General features: G+C 55.7%; 5 protein-coding genes across 5 annotated transcripts; 3 read left to right on the top strand and 2 right to left on the bottom strand.

Annotated features, from left to right (window-relative positions):
• Window positions 1-962: 962 nt before the first annotated feature.
• Window positions 963-2,767, top strand: M406DRAFT_296013 (SIS domain-containing protein; the record flags this gene model as incomplete). Its single annotated transcript, XM_040919223.1, has 2 exons — window positions 963-1,527; window positions 1,645-2,767. The coding sequence occupies exons 1-2, from the start codon at window positions 1,409-1,411 to the stop codon at window positions 2,765-2,767; spliced, it is 1,242 nt and encodes a 413-aa protein (XP_040771616.1). The 5' UTR covers window positions 963-1,408.
• A 3,201-nt stretch (window positions 2,768-5,968) lies between these two features.
• Window positions 5,969-7,172, bottom strand: M406DRAFT_353464 (uncharacterized protein; the record flags this gene model as incomplete). The annotated part of the gene is made up of 2 exons (XM_040922764.1): window positions 6,544-7,172; window positions 5,969-6,484 (listed from the first exon to the last, which is right to left on the bottom strand). Coding segments are annotated over exons 1-2 (582 nt in total), but the record flags the coding sequence as incomplete, so codon positions are not given.
• Window positions 7,173-11,766: 4,594 nt separating this feature from the next.
• M406DRAFT_334262 (acetyl-CoA synthetase-like protein) lies at window positions 11,767-13,671 on the top strand (the record flags this gene model as incomplete). Its single annotated transcript, XM_040920919.1, has 2 exons — window positions 11,767-11,803; window positions 11,885-13,671. 2 exons carry the CDS (start codon window positions 11,767-11,769, stop codon window positions 13,669-13,671), a joined length of 1,824 nt encoding a protein of 607 aa, XP_040771614.1.
• A 3,555-nt stretch (window positions 13,672-17,226) lies between these two features.
• On the top strand, window positions 17,227-17,565 carry M406DRAFT_73108 (uncharacterized protein; the record flags this gene model as incomplete). Its single annotated transcript, XM_040925606.1, has 1 exon — window positions 17,227-17,565. One exon carries the CDS (start codon window positions 17,227-17,229, stop codon window positions 17,563-17,565), a length of 339 nt encoding a protein of 112 aa, XP_040771613.1.
• Window positions 17,566-17,901: 336 nt separating this feature from the next.
• Window positions 17,902-19,505, bottom strand: M406DRAFT_296011 (DnaJ-domain-containing protein). The gene is made up of 3 exons (XM_040919222.1): window positions 19,338-19,505; window positions 19,182-19,270; window positions 17,902-19,077 (listed from the first exon to the last, which is right to left on the bottom strand). Exons 1-3 carry the CDS (start codon window positions 19,416-19,418, stop codon window positions 17,982-17,984), a joined length of 1,266 nt encoding a protein of 421 aa, XP_040771612.1. The 5' UTR covers window positions 19,419-19,505; the 3' UTR covers window positions 17,902-17,981.
• Between the last annotated feature and the right edge of the window lie 1,194 nt (window positions 19,506-20,699).

Below are 20,699 nucleotides of genomic sequence, written 5' to 3'. Positions count from 1 at the left end.
GAGGGGGGGAAGGGAATCCCCAGTTATCAAGCTCACTGGTGAAAGATACCAGTGATTGGTCATCGCTTGTCTTGCCTTGGAAATTGTGTCAGAAGAACGAAGAAGCCCGGCTGTTCCGGTGGGTCCAAAGGACAAGGACAAGACAAGGTTGGTGTTTCTTGACAGTCTCTGCTCGGCAGCTCTCTAGTAAGGTTGGTGCAGCTGTGGAGGGTCAGATCAGATCACGCAAGAGCTGCTATGCTTGAAGCAGCCAACGGGATATCCAATCTCAAAGGCTAAAGGCCCATGACCCCAGTCTCGATTCGTCTATTCTCGACTCGAGCTCGAATCTTTGCGACGCGATGCTCCACGGGCATGTCGGAAGGCGATCCATCCTGTTGAAACGAGAGTGCCTCGCAATTTTTCAATCCCTTCTCTTTTCAGGGTCCTGGCAAGCAAGAGAAGGTGGAACAGGGGGACAAGGCATGCGTGCTTCTAGCTTCACGTTCTCGCGACTCCATCCCGCAACCATCATCTCTCCGTCTCGTCTCTTCGTCTCTCTCTTCCCCCCCCCCCCTCCCTTTCTATATTCTATAGCTCTTCGAAATACTACTACTTCCCTGCCATCCAACCCAACGGCTCCAGTCTTTTTCTCTCTCCCCCCCCCCCCCCTTTCTTCCCGGCCAGGATTTGAAGACACAAACCTCAAACCTGCTTCAGGACAACGCGCGTGTGCGAGACAAGGACGAAGCGGAGGACTAATTGCGGTCAATCCACAGAACAACGTTATCGATCTGGTCGCTGCTCAGTCAAATCTCCTTTCAGCACGCCCCGCAATCTCCATTATCTCCCTCGTCCTCCACCACCACCAGGCACCCCCCCGTCCGCTCTCTGACATTCGTACCCCGGCTTGCTTATGATTCATCAGAAACTTGGCCCGCTATCTAGCTGCGACCTGACGCGGCGCAGCTCCACCAGGCCGTCCGATATCACCTTGGGATTCTATACATATCCTGTGCAGCCAAAAGTCGAGCAAGGAAAGATGGGGTCTTGAGGAATGAAAGAAGAGAAGAACAGATATCTTTGCGCCAACGGACGTACACACAAGCGGCAGAGGTTTAGGAAGAACACGCACTTCTACTCTCTGTCTCTCTTATACACACACAACAGCCCTCCACTCGATTCTCATTGTCCTGCTATTATTACTACGGCTGCTTATTGAACTCCTATCTGGGTATCGGAGCTCCGGACGTGCCAGCCACAGGAGAGAGAGCCAGAGACAAAGCCACACCAAAAGATACATACTCTCCGAGGGATATTGGACATTTGCTCGGCCACTGAGCTGGACTCTCCCCATTAAGAGCCTCTCGCGATTTACCAACATAATTGCAGGAGAAAGGTTCACCATAAACCTCATCAACGCTCCGTCATGATGGCAGGCCCAGTACATAACAGTGCAGTCTATGTCTTGGGACAGATGCAACATGCGCCCGCCTTTCCTCCACCGTCCCCTCCGTCACCTGCCACAGCCAGCGATGGCCCTGAGCTGTGCGCGCCCATAGAAGAACTCAGCCTGGACAACGACGTGATTCCTCCTCCCTCCCCATCACCACCAGAGACGCCATCCACACCGAGAACGCCCGCCTACGACGCTGCGCAGGACAGGGCGCCCGCCTCGGCCACGCACTCTTCCTCCACATCCCAGCTGTTTGACGACCGGCTATCAAGCGCCGTCCACGTCCTCAACACCGAGGCGACATCTCTCAGCTCTCTGACCGAGTTCTACGCAACCGATCTAGCAGCTCGAGCCGCCTTCAACGCTGCCGTTGAGACTATCACCTCCCGGTCCCGCGGCAAGCTGGTCATCATCGGCGTCGGCAAGAGCGGCCACATCGCCCGCAAGCTCGTCGCCACCTTCAACTCCCTGTCTATCTACGCCAGCTTCATGCACCCCACCGAGGCTCTCCATGGCGACCTCGGTCATGTCGGGCCAGATGATACCCTCATGCTCATCACCTTTTCCGGCAAGACCCCGGAGTTGTCTCTGCTCATGCCCCACCTGGACGAACGGCTCCCCCTCATCGTCCTGACTGGACGAACCCTAGACGCCGACGTCGTCAAACAGCGCGAGCGAGAAGCCTCGGGCACCACCATCCTCCTCCCAGCGCCTATCCACGAGTCCGAGACCGTCAGCTTCGGCGTCTCGGCCCCCACCACCAGCACAACCATGGCCCTGGCCGTCGGCGATGCTCTCGCCCTGACTTGCGCCGGCGAGCTCAACCCTAGCACTGGTGGCGTTGCCGGCGTCTTCGGCCGTAACCACCCGGGCGGCGCCATCGGAGCCAGCTATCGCAAGCCTCAGACCGTCAGGGACATCATGATTCCCTATGCCGACATCTCCACCCTCGAAAGCGGCGAGACCCCACAATCCCTCGTGGGCGGCGACGTCCTCCGCGCAGCATATACCTCCAAGACAGGCTGGCTGCGTGTCGGTGCCGACGCCATTGTGTCGCCCACCAGGATTCGCAGGATGAACTCGGCAGAGCTGGCGCGCGAGCTGGCCGACATGCCGTGGCTGACCGTCAGGCGCGCGGCCTTCATCTCGCTCGGCGCTGCCACCCAGCTGAAGGCCGCGGGCGAGTGGATGCGCAGCAACATGGCTAAGCCGCGGGATCTCGAGGACGACGAGGAGGTTTGCACCCCCGAGTCAATCGTCGCGGTCCTGGAGGAGGATGGTGAGGTCGTCGGTGTTATGGAGGCGTCTGCCATTCTGGACGTTACCTCTTGATTTGGGAGAACAAGCAGCCTCTGCCTTCCTTTTCATCATAAGATTTCTTCCATCATTGTGTCAACGAGCGGGCACTTTGATGGACATTTCTCTCTCTTTTTTCGCACCCCTCCAAAAAAAAAAAAGAAGATTCAAAGTCATTTTACAACCATCAATATTTTTCTGCACATATCGCATACGGCGGCATCATCAGCGAATCCTCATCTCTCGCTCATACATCCCCTCTCCTGGGCACAACGAAAGGGGCAGGGGTCCCAGCAGGCATGGACCTCTTTCATCATCACCCACCAGCTACTATACTCTTCTTCTCTAGACAGGTCAGATGTTAGCCCTGGACCTGCTTTTAGACCATCATTGTCATGATCATCATGATCATGATTATCACTATAGACTTGGTGCGGTTCAACTTTCGTATTTCATTGGTACGGGCGTTTTTCTTTTGGTTTTAGGGACGGCCTTTTTTCCGGCTTTTTTTCTCTTATATTTTCTTGGATCTGAAATGAATGGGCTCTCTGTCATCAATGAAAAGAAGCTTCGACGAAAGCAGAGCATGTAATGTGTCCACCAAGGAAGGAGGGGCGGCGGGCACTTGGATAGAATCTTTGTATATCTTGAGAGACGATTCGGTCGATCAATAAGATGCTTGACACACACAAAGTTGTGTGATGAACGGGACGTATCAATCCTTCTTGGCCCTCTCTTTCGGTGAAGGGAATTCAATGCTCCTTGACTTGATATGTGATTGATTCCTGCTGATGATTGTTTTCATGTCTGCGCGAGTAAGTTAACATGAAACGTTCTCCCCTAATGGCTAAGAAATTTGGATGTTGAAAACAAAAGAATATTATTTCCGTGTTAGTAAAGTCAGGCCGTGTACTTCCAAAGTTGGTAGTAGCCACGCTGGAAAGGTATCGCAAGATTCATAAAAACAAAAATGAAATTTAGATATAAATCCTTGATCATCATAAGTCATAAACAGTCGTCACAGAGATCCCCTTCCCTTGCCTTCTCTTGACCACTCAACTGCTATCCGTCCAAGTCATATACCCCCCCCCCCCCCGGCCACCTCCCTCTTACCCATCCATTATTGCCTTTCGTCTAGATAAAGATAAAAAGTACCAAAATTCCTTTCCTTCCTCCCTCTTCGTACGTATACCTGCAAGAACGAGTTTGATAGAATAGACCACCTCCAGTTCCAAAACAAACATAAAGAAACAAGAGGGCTTGCTTGTAAGGAAATCGTCATAAAGGCCGTCAAGAATGGTCGTCATCATCCAGATCAATCCTCCTCTCTCATTCTCCTCCTTGTCCTCCTCCTCCTGCTGCGCCTCCTCAGCTCTTCTCTCTCGTCGCTCTCGTCATCGTCATTATAATCATCATTATATCCATGATCGTCATCGTTCCTCCTCCTTCCTTTGCCTCTCTCGTCACGACTGACCTCGCTCCCCCCACCGCCATACCCAACCGCACTTCTTCCTCCTCTCTCGTAGTAGTCCTCGTCGTATCCACGTGTACGACCACCCCTCGACTCGCCAACATCCCGCCGGCGCCGTCCGTCCGCCTCTCGCGTCCCTGCCTCTTGCTGCTCGTCTTCCGCCTCTCTATCAGGAAGCAGTCCATGGCTGCCCGCCATCGCCCCACCCAACAACTTTCCCGCCAGCCCAAGCCAACCGCCGACGCCCCTCGGCATCTCCCCTGAGAGCATTCCCGTGACATCCCGCATCATCCGTTCCACATGCTCCGGGTCCGTTCCCGCGACGCCCCACGAGCCCCTGACCTGTGGCCCGCCGGGCCGCGGGCTGCGATATTCAAAGTCCCCGCGGCGTTGGGTCCACCCGCGCTGACGGGAGGCTGCAGAAGAGCCGCTGCCGTCGAGTGGGTGGCCCTGGGGGTCAAAGCGGGCAGGGAGATCCTCCACCTCATCCTCGTCGTCCGGCGACGAGCGGTCCGACTCGACCGGCCCGTCGCGGTGGCGCGAGACAAGAGGACGGTTGGCGGAGGGGTCAGAGTTCCGACGGCGTTTACGGAACCGTCGACGAGGGGCGACAACGGTGCCATCTACGCCGGGGTCGTGGTTGTGCTGGTCATCGGCGAGGGCGGTCTGGTGCTCTGTGGCTTGCTGCTGGTCGTCGTCACCAGGGGGAATCTTGTCGACAGCGTCACCAGAGCGTGTTGCGCGGTGGCGAAGGAGGGTACGAGAGGACTGGGGGGACAGGGGCCCGAACTGCACATGAGATTGTGTTGGTGCTGGTGGTGAGGGCGTCCTGGGAGGAGATGGCGGTGATGGTGGCGTGTGATCTCTGGTGGTTGATGTGGTGATGGACGATGCTGGTGAGGGCTCACGGGAGCGGTAGGGTGGAGGTTGGCTTAGACCATCTGCCGAGTATGTTAGTCTTCAGGCTTGTTGTTGTTCAATGCTGAGGCGGATCCTGTGTTCACGAATGCATTGAGGTTGGGCGTGAAGGATGATCTCGAGGATCCAAGCCTACTTGACCAAGGCCCTCAACGATCGTCTGCTTTAGAGGAGAGAAGAAGAGGAGGGGGGGGGGGGGGAGGGGGACGAGTGTAATCAGTGTGATCAAGTTGGCGCCAGCTGAGTCCTATACAATATCACTTCCTTTCCTTCCCCTCCTCTTTCTTGACCTCCCACACACACAGGCCATCCTGTATGCAGGAAAGATGTATAATATGTAATAATAATAATAATAGTAAAAAGACTAAACATTGACCGAGGAAGACGAACTTTCACTACTCACATGGTCGGGGTCCAGCGGACGATGGCCCCCCGTCGGCGGCGGTGGCATTCCCGTGGGCGTCGCCGCCGAGTTTGGGGGAGGGCCCGGCGGCGGCCCCGGGAAAGCGGTGTAGTCCTGTGGGTTATAGGGACGATACTCGTGGTTGAGGTTAGTAGAGGCCACGTTGGGGTGCTGCGTAAAACCCTGGGCAAAGGTGGTGTTGGCTGGTGCTGGTTCTTCGTGTACAGCTGGCACCGGCGGTGTCTGTGGTGGGCCGTAGTAGACACCCCCCGAGGCATTGGGCGGTGATGGGGTGCGCTGAGGGCCATAGTTCTCATACGTATCGTCGGTGACGGAATCTTCATAGCCTGTGGGTTGGGAAGGAGATGGATGTGTTAGAGTCCACACAAAAGAGACATGAGAGAGGCACACGGGGCAAAAGTGTGCTGCTGCTGCTGTTACTCACGGTTGCGAGCCTTGTCCCTCTCCCTCCGTGCTCTCTCCCTCTCCGCCCTCCTCTGCTCTCTTGCCTCCTCCGAGACTGGTCTGTCCCTGCTGCCTTCCCTCTCCCTCTCCTCAGCCTCCTTCTGCTTCTCTTTGTCCCTCTTTCTCTCCTCGAACTTCTTCATGCCGATCGCCGCAGCCCCGGCGGCCACGGCACCAGTCGCCATATCCCTGAGCCGGCTGCTGCTCCTCTTGGTCGTCGCCTTCTCGCCGCCTTCGGTCCTCTTCCTTCTCCTCCTCCCGCTGTCGTCGTCGTCGTAGTCATCGTCGTCATCGTAATCGTCCACCGAAGAGGCACCGCCGCCCCTGCTCCTCGGCCTATGATGCCTCTCCCTCTCCTGCCTGGCCTTGCGCTCGGCCCTCCTGCGTCTCCTCTCCTCGGCAGCATCTACAGGGGCCGGGCCGTACCCGCCGTGCTGCTCCTCGATGGGGTACGGCGGCTCGGAGTAGAGGGGGTGGCCACCGTACTCAACCAAACCTAGTTCAGGATCAGCGGCTGCGGTGGGGTGGTGGAAGGAAGGGGGTCGAGAGCGCGACCTGCTGCTGCGCGAAACGGACCGGGACCGGGACCGCGATCGTGATCCTCCACGACTATGGTCGCCATGCCTGGAACGAGACCGCTCCCGTACGCCTCGCTCGTATTCCTCGTCCGAGAGCTCCCGCTCCCGCTCTATATCCTTCTTCTCCTTGTGCCTGTCGTACAGCTTCTTGCCTGCCGCACCTGCCAGCCCGGCAGCTACAATCTCAGCGCCCGTGCGGAGGCGCGACCGCGACCGTGACTTGGACCCGCCCTTGCTGCGCTGGCGAGATTTGCTGCGGAGGTGGTGCACCAGACCTGCGACGGCCGCCGTGCCCGCTGCAGCCTTGGCCATCCCGCCGACGCCGCCACCACGAGACGGTGATCTCGGGCCAGGCCCGCGGCTGTTGCTTCTGCTGTAGTACCCTTCCTCACTGTCTGAGTACCCGCCGCGCCGGTTACGGCTGCGCCCGCGGCGCAGCTCTTCCTTTTCGATCTTCTGCGTCTGGTAGTACTTGGCGGCGCCAGCCACAGCGAGGGCGGCGGCGGCGAGCCCGAGCCCTGTCTTGATCTTGGAGTGCTTGTCCCTTCTGTCGTCGTCGTCGTCGCCATCTGAATAGTCGTCCCGGCGGCGCGACTTGGAGCGACCGCGGCCGCTGATGGGGCGGTCGTCATAGTAGCGGTCGTCATCGGAGCCGTAGCGGTCCTGGTAGGCCGAGCGGGCACGCTTGAAGACCTCTGTGCCGAGGGCGCCCAGGGCAGCGCCCGCCAACACTTTACGACCGCGTCCGCCCTGGGCGTGGCCGTCGTCGCTGCGACGAGAGGCGGCAAGGGCGGCGATTCCTGCACCGGCCACGGCGCCCTCGGCCAGGTGCAGCCTGTGGTGGTGATCTGGGGTCTTGCTGCGCTCGCGGCGGATGATGGTGCGCCTCACATAGACGTCGTCGTCAGATCCGTAGCCGTCCTCGTAGCGGCCACCACCGCCCCTGGCTCCGCGCTTGTACATGGCGTAGTCCTCGTCACGCTCGCGTTGGCCGTCGTAGCGCTCGATCTCCCTGCGGCGGTAGTAGTAGTCGTCGTCCTCGGGCGGGGGCTGCGGGCGGCGCACGACCATCTCGTGGTTGGTCTGTCTGTAGGGGACGACGATCGGAGCGGGCTCGGGGGCCTCCTGGACGATGATGCGCTGCTCAGGGGCGCGGGGCCGAATAATAATGGGCGCTGGGTCGGGAGGCGGCGGCTCATAGTACTCCGTTTCCCTGCGGTACTGCTGGAACTCGCCGTGGGGAGTCTCGTCGCGGCGCTCCTCGGTGCGGCGCTGGATGGTGACATCGACGCCGTCATCGCGGCGCTCCACCCGCCTCTCGAGGCGCACATCGACGTTGTTGTTATCGTTGCGGTCCCACGGCGAGTGGGAGTGGCGGTCCCAGTCGCGAGGGGAGTGTGGTGACATGGGCCCCCGCTCCCGCTCGATCTCGGTCGATTTCTCGTAGACCATGGCGCGGTCCCTGTCGTCGACCCAGTGGCGGTCGTCCCCACGCTCGACCACCTTCTTCTCGACAACGGTGCGGGACCTGTCGCCACGGTCATCGTACCAGCGGTGGTCATCGTCGCGGTCTCGTTCCACGACCTTCTTTTCTACCACGGTGCGAGACCTGTCACCGCCGCGGTCGTCATACCACCGGTCGTCATCGCGCTCCCGCTCAACCACCTTCTTCTCGACAACGGTGCGCGAGCGCTCCGAGGGGGGCGGGTAGGGGTCGTCCCTCTCGATCTCCCTGGTCTTCTCGTAGAGAACGGTGCGGCCATCGTCCTTGACGACGCTGCGGCGTGTAAGGTCATAGAACTCGGGCTGCACGTGCTGTGGCGGTTCTCTCTCCCTCTCGACAACCTTTTTCTCGACGACGGTGGTGTTGCGAACGGGCGGCTCAAAAGCAGAGCGCGGGCGTTCGGGCAGGTAGACACGACGGGTTGTGTCGACCTCGAGCAGGTCACCAGACGAGCGGCCTGGGTGGCCTCCTCCTCCACCACCGCCACCGCTCCAGGCGTGTGAGGAAGAATAGCGCGAGCGGCGATCGTCGTCGTAGTCAAAGTCCCGCTCGACGATGCGCTCGGTGCGCTCAAACTCGACAGGAGGCTGCGAAGGAGGAGGGGGAGGAGGAGGGCCACCTCCTCGGTTGGTAGTGGTAACCTTGTAGCGACGGACAGTGGGGGCGCGGCTGTAGCGGTCGTCTTCTTCGTCGTCGGAATGGTCGTCCCGCTCGCGAACGTAGCTGCGGGACTCTCGGTAGACCGTTTCGGGCATCTTCTGGGGGGAGGGGGGTGGGTGGAGAGATGCGCTCGAAAGGCGAGGAGAGGAGAAAGAGGGGGGGTGGTGTGTGAGAGGGTGAGGGAGTGTAGACGAGGTGGAAAAGACAGAGAGAGAGAGAGAGGTGTCGTCAGGTGGTTTGGTTGTTGATCGAGATATGATGTAAGTGAGGAAAAGAAGGTAACAGGAAAGGTAAAAGTAGGTTGATAAGAGATTGGGCCGGGTGTATGACTCGACTCGAATGGGAAGGCTCGAGGGCCAGGTTGTTGTTGGATTTTGGGGAAGGAAGGAAGCAAGTAAGTATTAAATTAGGATGGCTGGGCTAGTCAGAGCACCTAAGCCCCAGGATGTGCTGCCTTCCCCTCTTCTCTCCTCCTTCCAAAGCGCCTGCCTTGCCTTGCCTTGCCTGCTCTCTAGCGCCTGGTTTTGTGTCGTATTGTAGGGTTTAGTGAGGTTGGGATGATCTAGGAGTTACAGTCTGTTGGTTGTAGCTGCATCAAAGTAGTGGTGGACTGTGGATAGGCAAAGAGAGAGGTGGTGGTGAGAAGGAGAAGGTCGAGAATCAAGAATGAAAAGAAAGTAGAAGGGGAAAGTAGAAGGGGAAAGAGGAAGGGGAAAGAGGAAGAGGAAGAGGAAGAGGAACAATGAGCAGCCAAGAGTTCACAGCTGACGACGACGGCGAGGACGGCAACAGAAGGCTGTAGAAGGCCTACTCTCTCTCTCTCTCTCTCTCTCTCTCTCTCTCTCTCTCTCTCTATACTCATGTGCCCGTTCAGCATGCGTGTGTGGGAAAGAGTGTGGCAGAGTGAGAATCGACAGGTGGTCATGCAGCGAGCCAGCCAGCAGCCAATGTACTAACTGTCCCATGTACAATACTGACTGTACTGAACTGTACTGCTACTGCGTCAAGGTACCTCAAAGACTCGACAAGCATGCGCCCGTAAGTGGTGAGACCTGTGCGACCAAGAAAGTATGTACTTGGAGTACGTACACTGACTGACTAGAAGATGTAAGATCTAGTCTAAACTTGGCACATGGCTGGCCTCGCTCTTTATTTTCTTTTCTTATTACCGACCGCCTGGTCATGTACCTTGTTACCCCGTAAGGACCCGTATGCCCCCAGATGGTCTGACAAGCTGGAACAAGGCAAAGGAAAGAATAATAAGAGACGAAGAGACAGAGAGAAAAAAAGACAAGGGGGACTGAATAAGAATCCTTCCTGTTTCCGGCAGTGTTGCCACTTCCTCTTCTTTTAGAAACTCAGAGGGGGCCAGGAATGAACAGGATTCATGTGCATAAAAGGGTACATTGTTTTCTGGTTATCTCTTTTCTTCCCTGTCTTTTCCAAGCATTGCTTCCAAGGTCGGGATGCAGCAGCCCCAGATGCGCCTCTAGTCTCTCTTTCAATTTTCCTCCGCTTCATTCTATCCCCCCCCCCCCCCAACCTCCCCCAAGAGATATAGTTTGAGACAGCAGATTGAGGCTTGTGATCACTCCCCAGGAAAAACTTCTTCCTCGATGATGATCATGATCACCCCATCCAAAATACAAGTCACCTATAAGTCATTTCACATTCATGCGCATCATGCCGGTGCTTCCTGGGTGGGTATGGCGGGGGCAGGGAGGGGGAGAGACTTGAGTTACCGTAGTATTCTCGGCTCTTGAGGTGCCACTCTTTTCTTTTTTCTTCTTTTTTGTTTTCCCTGCTGAACCCCGAACCCACTTTACGCACACCTACCCCTCCATTTCCTTGCCTCGTCCCTCATGTCACCACGCCATGTTTTTTTTCTCTTCCTTTTTTATTGCCTCCCACCTCCGATCTCCTACAGTAACCTTTCAGGTACATAGAGTTACCTGTCAAGCCTTTCCTCTACATAGTCCTTTATTCAAGTTTCAACCCCTCTCTCTTCTTGTCAAGAAGAGCCCGACTCCCCTGCCGGCCTTTTCCAAGAGAAGAGGGGCAAGGCTTGTTCAGTGCATGTGCCCTCTGCATGCATGACGTCAGTCCACATTGGGCAAAGATGGGACCCCCCCTCCCCGGTAGAGCGAGCTGCATTATACATAGTTTGTACAGAACCATAGCAGCAGCTATAGGTCATGCTGTCTGTGTGTGTGTGTGGGTCCCCAAAGAGCGTATCGTTGTGCGTGTGTACGAGTTTGGACTGGCAGCGATTGGGAACACCAGCCTCAACCTGCACCTCACCCCACGGTCTGAATTCCCTTTTCTTTATTTTTGATGATTATACCTAGGAGGATAAAAACCAAAACACTCGATCGCACTGGAGTCGCACATTACAGAGCCTTCCAAAGCACTGCAGGAAGAGACGGTCGGATGGTCTCCTTGCATAGTGTTGCTCCATGAGAACATGGAAAGTGCCCATGCAATTCTGCTCTGACCGTACCCAACACAGCATATTGCGATCTAGATCATGTAGAAGTAGTGCATGTTGTCCACAATGCTAGTAAACCCCTTCCTTTTCTTCTTCTTCCCCCCCTCTTCCTTTTATGATGGTGATCCTGCCCCAGGCTATCGGTAGTTATTACAGCGAAAAGGGCCATCTTTACCCCAAAAAGGAAAGCCGTTGAGCACCGAGGTAAGTAATTGCATTAAACACGGGGCAGAGCAGGACAGACACGGTGAGGAGAAAAAGAGGAGGAGGATTGAGGATTCTCCAACACCAATTCGTGAGTGGACATGTTGAGCCCTCCTCCTCCTCCTCCTCCTCCTCCTCCTCCTCCTCCTCCTCTTTCTCCCTCCTCCTCGGCTTGCTTAAATATTTTGTACTCCAGGACATATAATATAAGATAAGCCAGATGATTTTCAGTTGTCAAAAACTCAACTCAATGTCCAGCAGTATTCATATTGCTTGTTTGATCTAGATTTTGAGGGGGAAAAGACATCTTTTGTCCTATAATATACATACAGAAAGACCCCATCATGCCAATCTTCAAGAGCAAGCATCCAGGGATCCAAGGTGAGCACCCATCTGGGCGCACTCTTCCAGGACCGACAGCTCATGCTCATACTGACCTCGACTCAATACACACATGAAAAGTTCCCACAGACGTGACAGTATGGCAATGGCTGTTCGAACCAGACTCCCCAGCCTCCCCCCTGAACGGCCACATCGCCGAGCCCAGCCTCGCGGGCTACACTGACGCCCTCACCAAAGAGCGCGTGTCATGGCGACAAGTTCGTGACAGCGCAACCTACATCTCGACCGCCCTCGTCCGTAACTACGGCCTCCAACCAGGCCAGACCCTCGCTCTCTTCAGCAGGAACACCATCTGGTATCCCGTCACCCTGTTTGCAGCCGTGCGTGTGGGTGGCATCGTGTCGGGGGCGTCCCCGGCATACACCGTTGACGAGATGACCTATGCTCTCCGCACCGCCAGGGCCAGGTTCATCGCCACCCACCCGACCTCGCTGCCTATCGCTGAAGAGGCAGCCCGACGCGTGGGGATCCCAAGGCGGCACATCTTCCTCCTTGAAGGTGACCAACAGGCTGCTGCTGCTGCTGCTGCTGCTGCTGCTGCTGCTGCTAGGGGTGCCGACGCTGGACGGGAGGGAATTTACCACTACACCACCATCCAGGACCTGATCCGCCTTGGGAAAAGTCACGGCGGCCCTGAAGCCCAAGTCGCCCCGTTCAGTATTCCCCAGGACGGTGATAGAGGCAAAGGCAAAGGAAACAGCAATGTATGCGCATTCCTCAGCTTCTCCTCCGGCACGACAGGCCTACCCAAAGCTGTCATGATCTCCCACCACAACGTGATCGCCCAGGCCCTCCAGATGATCCCCCTCACGCCTCCCGACCACAAGAGAGTATTAGGCGTCCTTCCGCTTTTTCATATCACGGGTATCGTCCACGCCATGCATCTCCCTGTCGCCGTCAACGCCGAGGTCGTCATGCTGCCCGCCTTCACTATGCCCTCCATGCTGGCCGCCATTGTCGAGTACCAGATCCGCGAGGTCCTCCTCGTCCCGCCTCTCCTCATCCGCCTCGTGCGCGACCCCATTGTCAAGGACTACGACCTGTCCTGCATCCGCAGGTTCAGCAGCGGCGCCGCACCCGTGTCGGACGAGATCCTGGTCCTGCTGCGGGATCGGTTCCCTGGCACAGGCTTCAAGCAGGGCTACGGCATGACCGAGAGCTGCAGCTGCATCACGGCCACGCCCCTGGACGAGCAAGCCCGCTTCGACCGCGCCCGCACCGTCGGCACCATCGTGGCTGGGACAGAGGTGAAGCTGCTGCGAGAGGACGGCGCCGAGGCCGGCACAAACGAGCCTGGCGAGATCCTGGCGCGCGGGCCCCAGGTCGTCATGGGGTACTTGGGCAACGAGCAGGCGACGAGGGAGACGTTTGACACGGACGGGTTCCTGCACACGGGAGACCAGGGGGTGATTGACAAGGAAGGGTTTGTCACGATTACCGACCGCATCAAGGAGCTGATCAAGGTCAAGGGGGTTGGCGTGGCGCCTGCCGAGCTGGAGGATCTGTTGCTGGGCCACCCAAAGGTCGAGGACTGTGCTGTGCTGGCGCGGGCGGATGAGTGGGCGGGGGAGAGGCCCAAGGCTTATGTGGTTCTGAAGCCAGGTTGGAAGAGAGAGGAACAAGGAGGTGCAGGGCAGGTTAGCGAGGAGCAAATTGGGCTGGAGATTCTGCGGTATGTGCGGGAGCGAAAGGTGCGGACCAAGTGGGTGAGTGAGGTTGAGTTTGTCGAGGAGATTCCCAAGAGTGCTAGTGGGAAGATCCTGCGGCGGGTGTTGCGGGAGAGGCAGAGGAAGGGGCCGCATGGTGTGGTGGTGAAGAGCGAGCAGGAGCCATCCTCCAAGCTATGAGGTGACGTGACCTCCTTCTAGACTCTCTACGCAGGACATAAATCCGACGTCTTGGTCATTATCCTGTTCCCTTCTGCCTTCATGAGAGAGAGACCTCGACTGAGGATTCGCCATGAAACCGATAGAGGCATGTTGCTAAGCGGTCGTGTCAGTATGAGGACAGAGGTTCTTTCTCGGCGAGAAAAAATAAAATAAAAAATGACATGACAAGCTCCATCGATGAGTCTACAAGAACGGGACAAGTAACGAAAGCTACCCTCTGTGGCCAACTTGTTGTCCTGGAGGACTCGTATCGCCCACAGGCAGCGACAGGCCCATTTCATACATCAGTAAGCAATCGGATGGGACATTTTGCATGCAGAGGGAAGGGAGGGAAGCCAAGTGTGGCGTTTGGCTATGCCTCTCGAGGCAAACGTCGCCTGCGCAAGACTGCATAGAGTTCCGAAGGCTGAGAATGCCATGCTTGGGTCGGGACTCGTATCCTTCATCCACCTGCCCAGGAGGAGCCATCTTTTCGAACCACAACATCCTAACAGTACTGTGACCTTGTTCAGGCTGAATGGAGTCTTCGAAATGAGGAAGATTGGCCTCGCGCATAGCTTGTGGCGTACCTTGGAAAAGAGGCATGTGTGATGCGATAGAGCGATCAAGCTCCGAATGCGCAGTGAAGAATGGATTCATCATTCAGAGCCTTTAATTAACGTCCTGTCAGCACGTCAGAATGTGCAAATATCCCGCGTCCCACCCATTGTACATAGCTCCGTCTTGACTGTGATATGCGCTCAGTTCTAGCAACACCCGATGAACGGGGAGGAACCAACCCACTCCTCCCGAAACAAACAGGCAAGATCGTCAGGGGTTGAGCGAAAAACATCGAAACAAGAGAAAAAAAAGCAGACCATCGACAAGGAAGGGGGGGAGAAGAAATCACCCACTCACAATTCTTCCAGCCACGCACGTACTCGGCTGATTGTATTGCATCTTCCCTCCTGGACAAGACCGGCTCGGCACCACCCACGATGATGCCCTCTTGTCACGAATAGGAAATTTATATTCCTGCCTCCGTTTTCCGTATAGCCTTGTAACAGACATAGTTTCCGTCCCCCACCCCCCCTATGGCAGAAGCCAAGGCCGGTCCATTTACTTACTAGTACTTCTCCATTTTCATAAGGTGTCGCTGGAAGCTTTGGTGCCGAGAGACTAGGGAGGCCCCTGGAGGGCTCATATGTGCCGGTTAATTTGCGATATTCTCTCTCTCTCTCTTTTCTTCAAGGATTACATGTTTCAATGGGACCTCATAGTACTCGACAGGGCAGGATTGTGTTTGGGTGGTTATTCCCTTGTTTTCCCTTCTTTATTTCCTTCCTTTTTGGTGTTGAATAAATACTTGGCGGCCCATCTTCCCGTCTTTGCCCTGTTGCTGCTGCTGCTGCTGCTTGGCTGGGGTGTTTCCTCCCGTCTCGGCATTTCGGTGGTGGGCCGTTCAGGGGGGTAAAACACCCGCTACGGGATGGACACCCCTGGCCCCTGGCGTTCCCCCACCCCCCTGTTGTGTGCCGCTCGCCACAGAGTACCATGTGTCAACCTTATTCAGCCCTCAAACTGCGGCTCCAACTGAGGGCCCCATATTTATATTGACGTTTGGGCTTCTCTACTTTCCAAGCACACGCTCACACTACTGCACCAGCTATACAAGGCACCATCCACCACGTCCTTTCCACCGGTGAGAGATAAGCAGGACTCCTTTGTCGATCCTTTTTCTTTGTTTTTTTTTCGCCTTCTTTCTGGTCCTGCCGCCGTGCTGCGTCTCATCTTTAGCCTCTTGATTTGTCTTGGCCGCGCGTACCGGATTCAGCAGGAGATGAGCTGAGAAGGGGGGGGGGGGAGGGCAGCCCTGCCTCTCTGTCTTTCTCAGCCAGCCAAAGGCGAGAATATTTCAGCTGCGAAAGGGCCGAGTTTCAATGGAGGATAATCAATTCTCCATCTCTGGTGCTTCATAAACCGACTTGACTGTTGATATCACTACTAAAAAATGATGAATGAGAGATTGTATGTGTGTGTGTAATCTGCACTATGGTGGTTGACCATAGAGCCACACGACAAAAGCCGAGTTAACCATGTATAATATTACGCATAAACTGTGCAATCTGCATTATACCAGTGCAATATATCTGACCCAACTGCAAGTCCATCGCCACGTGACTCACCTATTTGCTGCTGCACTGCTGAACCTTTCCCATTCCCACTCGTCATCACTCTGGACGCACATGGCGTGACTCGGCCCAGCCCCTCTATCTGAGATGGGGAAAAAGTACAAGACTTGTCTTCTGCGATCTGCACTCTTGGTCCAATTTGTATACGCGCCGAAACTCCGTAGTGAGGTGCTCCGCCAAGGATCTTAGCTCTGCAAGAGAGAAAAAACAGTTCGGAGCAATCCAACAAATTATCGTCCCCCTGCGTCAAGACCGTGAGAAACCCGATCGTCAGGTCCGCCCCCCCCCCCCCCCATCACTCCATCCCCCTTCTCTACCCACGCCTAAGTTGAAGAAATAGTCTTCCGCCTGACATCGATTTCCCTATTGTCACGCTAAAGGAAGTCAATCGAATGAAGATCCACGAGAAGTTCTCTCGTAGGACTGAAAATCAGCTCTCGTCATAGCTGCCGTGGATCGCGATCTCGGACTAACATAATATCAAGATCCAAAGAAGGCTCTCCTCCCTGCATCTACTATGAAGAACAGACGCAGCAGCCACAGCCAAGAGGATGAACAAGGCTAGCCCTGCACAGTGGAGAAGAATGTTCCGCCTTGGTTTTTTTTTTCTCTTTCTTTCTTGTTTCTAGTAGGACGGAGAGATCTGTTCCTGGGGAATGTTTTCCTCCGACGGGTGTCTTTCTCTTGGGTGGATGGGACGTGACTAGATTGTGTTTAATCTCCTCGAAGGGTCCAGAGTGCGGTATCGGTAGTGCTATAGAACAGAGAGTGAGAGGGGCAAGATGCCATGAGAATGAGAGAAACACTCACACATACACATACAGGGGGAGAGAGAGCACGAGAGAGCGAGACAGTATGAACAATCGAGAGTCACAACGTGGCGGTCTGAAAAGGTTGGTCTGGCCTGGCCTGGTCGTCATAAACCTTGGTAAACGGTACTTGAGTAGATTAATGAGTTGGCCACCTTTTCAGACGGATGAAGGTTGCCGGTCTGGAGGGTGCCCTCTTTCCCCGTCCCTCCTCTGGCTCCATTGTGTATAAATTACTCTCACTCCCTCCCTCCTCCCCTCTGCCCCCCCAACAAATCCATACTGCTTCACCAGACTTCTTCTCTGCCTCTTTGTCTCGTCTCTCTCGGGTGCTAGACAACCGCTGGTATCATCATCAACAATCGTTCTTTTCTGTAAGCCAGCAACACTCACTCTCTTCCTCGTGTATACCCAACAAACTTCGACACACACACACACACCGTGTTCTCGAAAACAATCTATCAATCATTTTTTTTTTTTTTTAAAAAAAACCAATCAACCAACCAACCAGAAAGAATACCCCATCCTTCAAGATGCAGTTCAGCCTCTTCGCCGTTCTCCTCACCGCCACCACCGCCCTCGCGGCGCCCCGGCTCGCCAACCGCCAATACCCAACCTCCGGGCTCCCATTCCCCTCGGGCCTGCCCACTCCCACCGGCCCCTTCCCCACGGGACCTTATCCTACGGGACCTTTCCCTACCGGTCCTTTCCCCAGCGGGCCTTTCCCCAGCGGCGGCCTGGGCCAGCTCCCGCGCGACAACGCCATGGAGCCTCGCGGTGCCGCCAGCCACACCGGCAAGCCGTCTGGTCACCACCATCATCACACCTCTGGAGGGCCGAAGCCTACTGGTGCTCCTGCTGGCGGCATCTAGGGGAAAAAAAAGTCTGAAGTGACTTGGAAGGTGGAGGGGGCCGGGGGCTGTGTGACTTGGGGTCATGGCCTGCTTCTTCCGAAGTTCCGTGGTGCCTTTTTTGTTCTCTTTCTTCTTCTTTTCAGAGAAGATGATACAGACATGGTCTTTGGGAAACATTCGAGTACCTTCTCTTCTCATATATATAAAGAACAATATCATTGGCTGTTTGCACTCGGAGCTGTGAATACTTTCCTGCCGCATCTGTTTACTCTCTTGCTATTTCGTTTGCACTGGAAAAGCAGTAGGCTTACCTCTTATCACGCATGATATATTATTGAATGACCGTGATCTATTACGTGAACGTTTTATTTTATTTCTTTATTCTGATAAAGAGAGATCCTCTAATTTCTCCAGATTATTTCCCCGTCTATGCTCTATAACTCCTCGTGCTGGTGCTCGTGCTGTTCCTGTACCTCGACCTTGTCGGGCCTGCCGCTGTCCGCATGCAGGTCCACACCGACCTTCTTCCTCCACTTCTCCCAGACGGACCAGAACTCGTTCTCCATGGCGCTGTCCATCTGGTCGGGCAGCACAACCACGTACTCGACGTACAGGTTGCCAAACTCGGTCTTGTGGTACACACTGTCGCCGTCCTCGTGCCATTTGGGCATGCCCTCGCCCTGCACCCTCTCGACGTGGCCCGGCTGGACGACCTCGCCCCTCGCGCGGCCGAGCTTCACGACGTGCCCGTCCAGGTGCGTGATGTTGCGCTCCCAGTCGCCCATCCACGCCTCCCGCAGGCTGATCAGCTCCCGCCAGAACAGGTCGTCCCCTTTGCGCCGGAAGAACACGCCGTCCACCCGGTCCGGGTTGTCCTGCTCCAGGTCGGGTTCCTTCTCCGTCAGCGTGACGATCAGGTCGCCCGCCTCGTAGTCCGGGCTGGCGTCTGCCTCGTTCTCGTACACCAGCTTGGCGTCCCGCGCGGCACCCCTCTCGATGTTGAGCGGCACCGTGGTCGCCCGCCGCACAACCCGCTGCCCGCCGCACACGGGACACTTGTGCTTGATGATCTTGCCGCGCCCGCCGCACTGGTCGCACTGCGTCTGGATCTGCTGGAACATGCCCGGCGCCAGCTGGTGCTTGGTGATGCGCACGCCGTGGCCCCCGCAGTGCCCGCACGTCTCGACCACCCCGTCTGCCGAGCCCGTGCCGTCGCACTCCTCGCAGAGCTGCTGCTTCTCCCACTGGAACTCGGTCGTCCGCCCGTTGTAGAAGTCGCGCAGCGACACGCCGATCTTGACCTCCACGTTGGGGCCCCTGCGCACCCCGTGCCCGCCAAAGTGCCCGCCCCCGCCAAAGAACCGGCTGAACAGGTCGAAGGGGTCGTGGTGTCCGCCGCCGCCGCCCTGCTGCCGCTGTTTCAAGCCTTCATGGCCGTACTGGTCGTAGATCTTGCGCGATTCTGGGTCCGAGAGCGCCTCGTACGCCTCGGAGACCTCGACGAATTTCTCCTTGGCCGTATCATCGCCTCTGTGTTGGGGCGTTGTGGATGGTTAGTTGGGTGAAGTTTGGTACAGTAAAATGGGAGAATAGAGATAAGAAGAGGAAGACAGGTCAGGGAGCACCAAACATACGGATTCTTATCTGGGTGGAATTTCTTGGAGAGTTGTCGGTACGCAGATTTGATTTGCTTGTCTGAGGCTCGTCTGTCTATTCCCAGAACCTATTGAGGAGTGAGGGTGTCAGTAAAGGCGTGCAGACTCAGATACCACAGACAGAAGTGGTCCCACCTTGTAGTAGTCCTCAGCGCAAAGGGCGACTTGAATCAGGACAATCAGGAGCAGCAGGGCTGCTCCTTTCAGGGAAAACATTTTGCTGCGGTTCCCTTTTGATGGCAATGTCCTCTTGGGCAGAAAGAAAACAAAAAGGGATGGTGAACTAGGAACAGTGTAGACAGGACATTGGAGGGACAGGTCTCTTGAAGGAGCGACGAGAGGTGAGGGTATGTTGACCGAGATGTCTTTGTTAAATCGAGCTTGAGGTCAAGGGAAGAGAGGTATGCTTGGACGAGTTGGAGCTTTGGTCGTCGCTAGAAAACACCAGCGTGTTAAAATGCCTGCGTGTAAGTCGAGTCATTGACAAGGGTCTTGATAAGATAGGTCTTGAGTTGCATTACAGGGGACAAGGAGACAAGGGACACACACTCTTCACTGTAGACCTTACATGGTATATAGTGGCTGCATTCCCTGAAGTATCTAGCACGTACCTCTGTACCGTAGTACATACCATCCGTCTTTCAATCTCAAGCCTCTCTTATTTATTTAGGGAAATACTGATGAATCGAGTTTCTCCTTCACACATGCAAAACATGAACTGCGGTATGTTACCTGCACATGACATACATTTTCCTATTGAATGACCCAAAACAGAAGTCTGGTGTTGCTTTTCCACAGTAAAGGAAATCAGCAGGTTTGGTCCCAAAATTTCCGTGAGAGATCAGGAATTCAATGGACGACTATAAACTCTCAATCACCTTGTGGATGGGTAGACAATAATTTCAGGGAAACTACTCACTGAATTTGTGTCTTATAGGGGAAAATATACTATCTCGATGTACAATTCAGAATGGGGACTGGCAAAGGTGGTACCCAAGCATGTACTGCACCAACTTTTGGCTAGTCAACTGGCTTAGTCACCGCCACATGTACCCAGACTGCCCCCCCCCCCAGGAAATAAATGCTAGTATTTACTATCAATTCATGACTGGTAGGCGTCCGTTTTCCTAGCCTCGTCAACAACGCGCCGCCGCCGCCATCACCACCACCATGGCTTCCAAGAAATACGCCTTCATACCCATGGATGATGAGCCTGCTGAGGCACCCAGAGAAGAGAGAAAGAAAAAGGACAGGAAGGACAAGGACAAGGATCGACACAAGAGGTCAAAGCATCACCGAAGACATCGCGACGACGATAGATGGGCTGACGAGTCGCCAGTGGAAGAGGAAGATGAGGAAGCCGAGTTCCAAGAGTCGGCTTCCAAGCGCGTCAAGGTCAGCCACCACGATGAGGACCCCGTCGAGGACCTTTCAGACGACGCCCGCGACAGGGAGGAGCGTGACGCCCTCGACAGACGGCTCCGGGAGAAAGAGAAG

This window comes from Cryphonectria parasitica (genome assembly GCF_011745365.1).
Source record: "Cryphonectria parasitica EP155 unplaced genomic scaffold M406scaffold_9, whole genome shotgun sequence".
NCBI lineage: Eukaryota > Fungi > Ascomycota > Sordariomycetes > Diaporthales > Cryphonectriaceae > Cryphonectria > Cryphonectria parasitica.
This window is presented reverse-complemented; position numbering and strand designations above follow the sequence as displayed.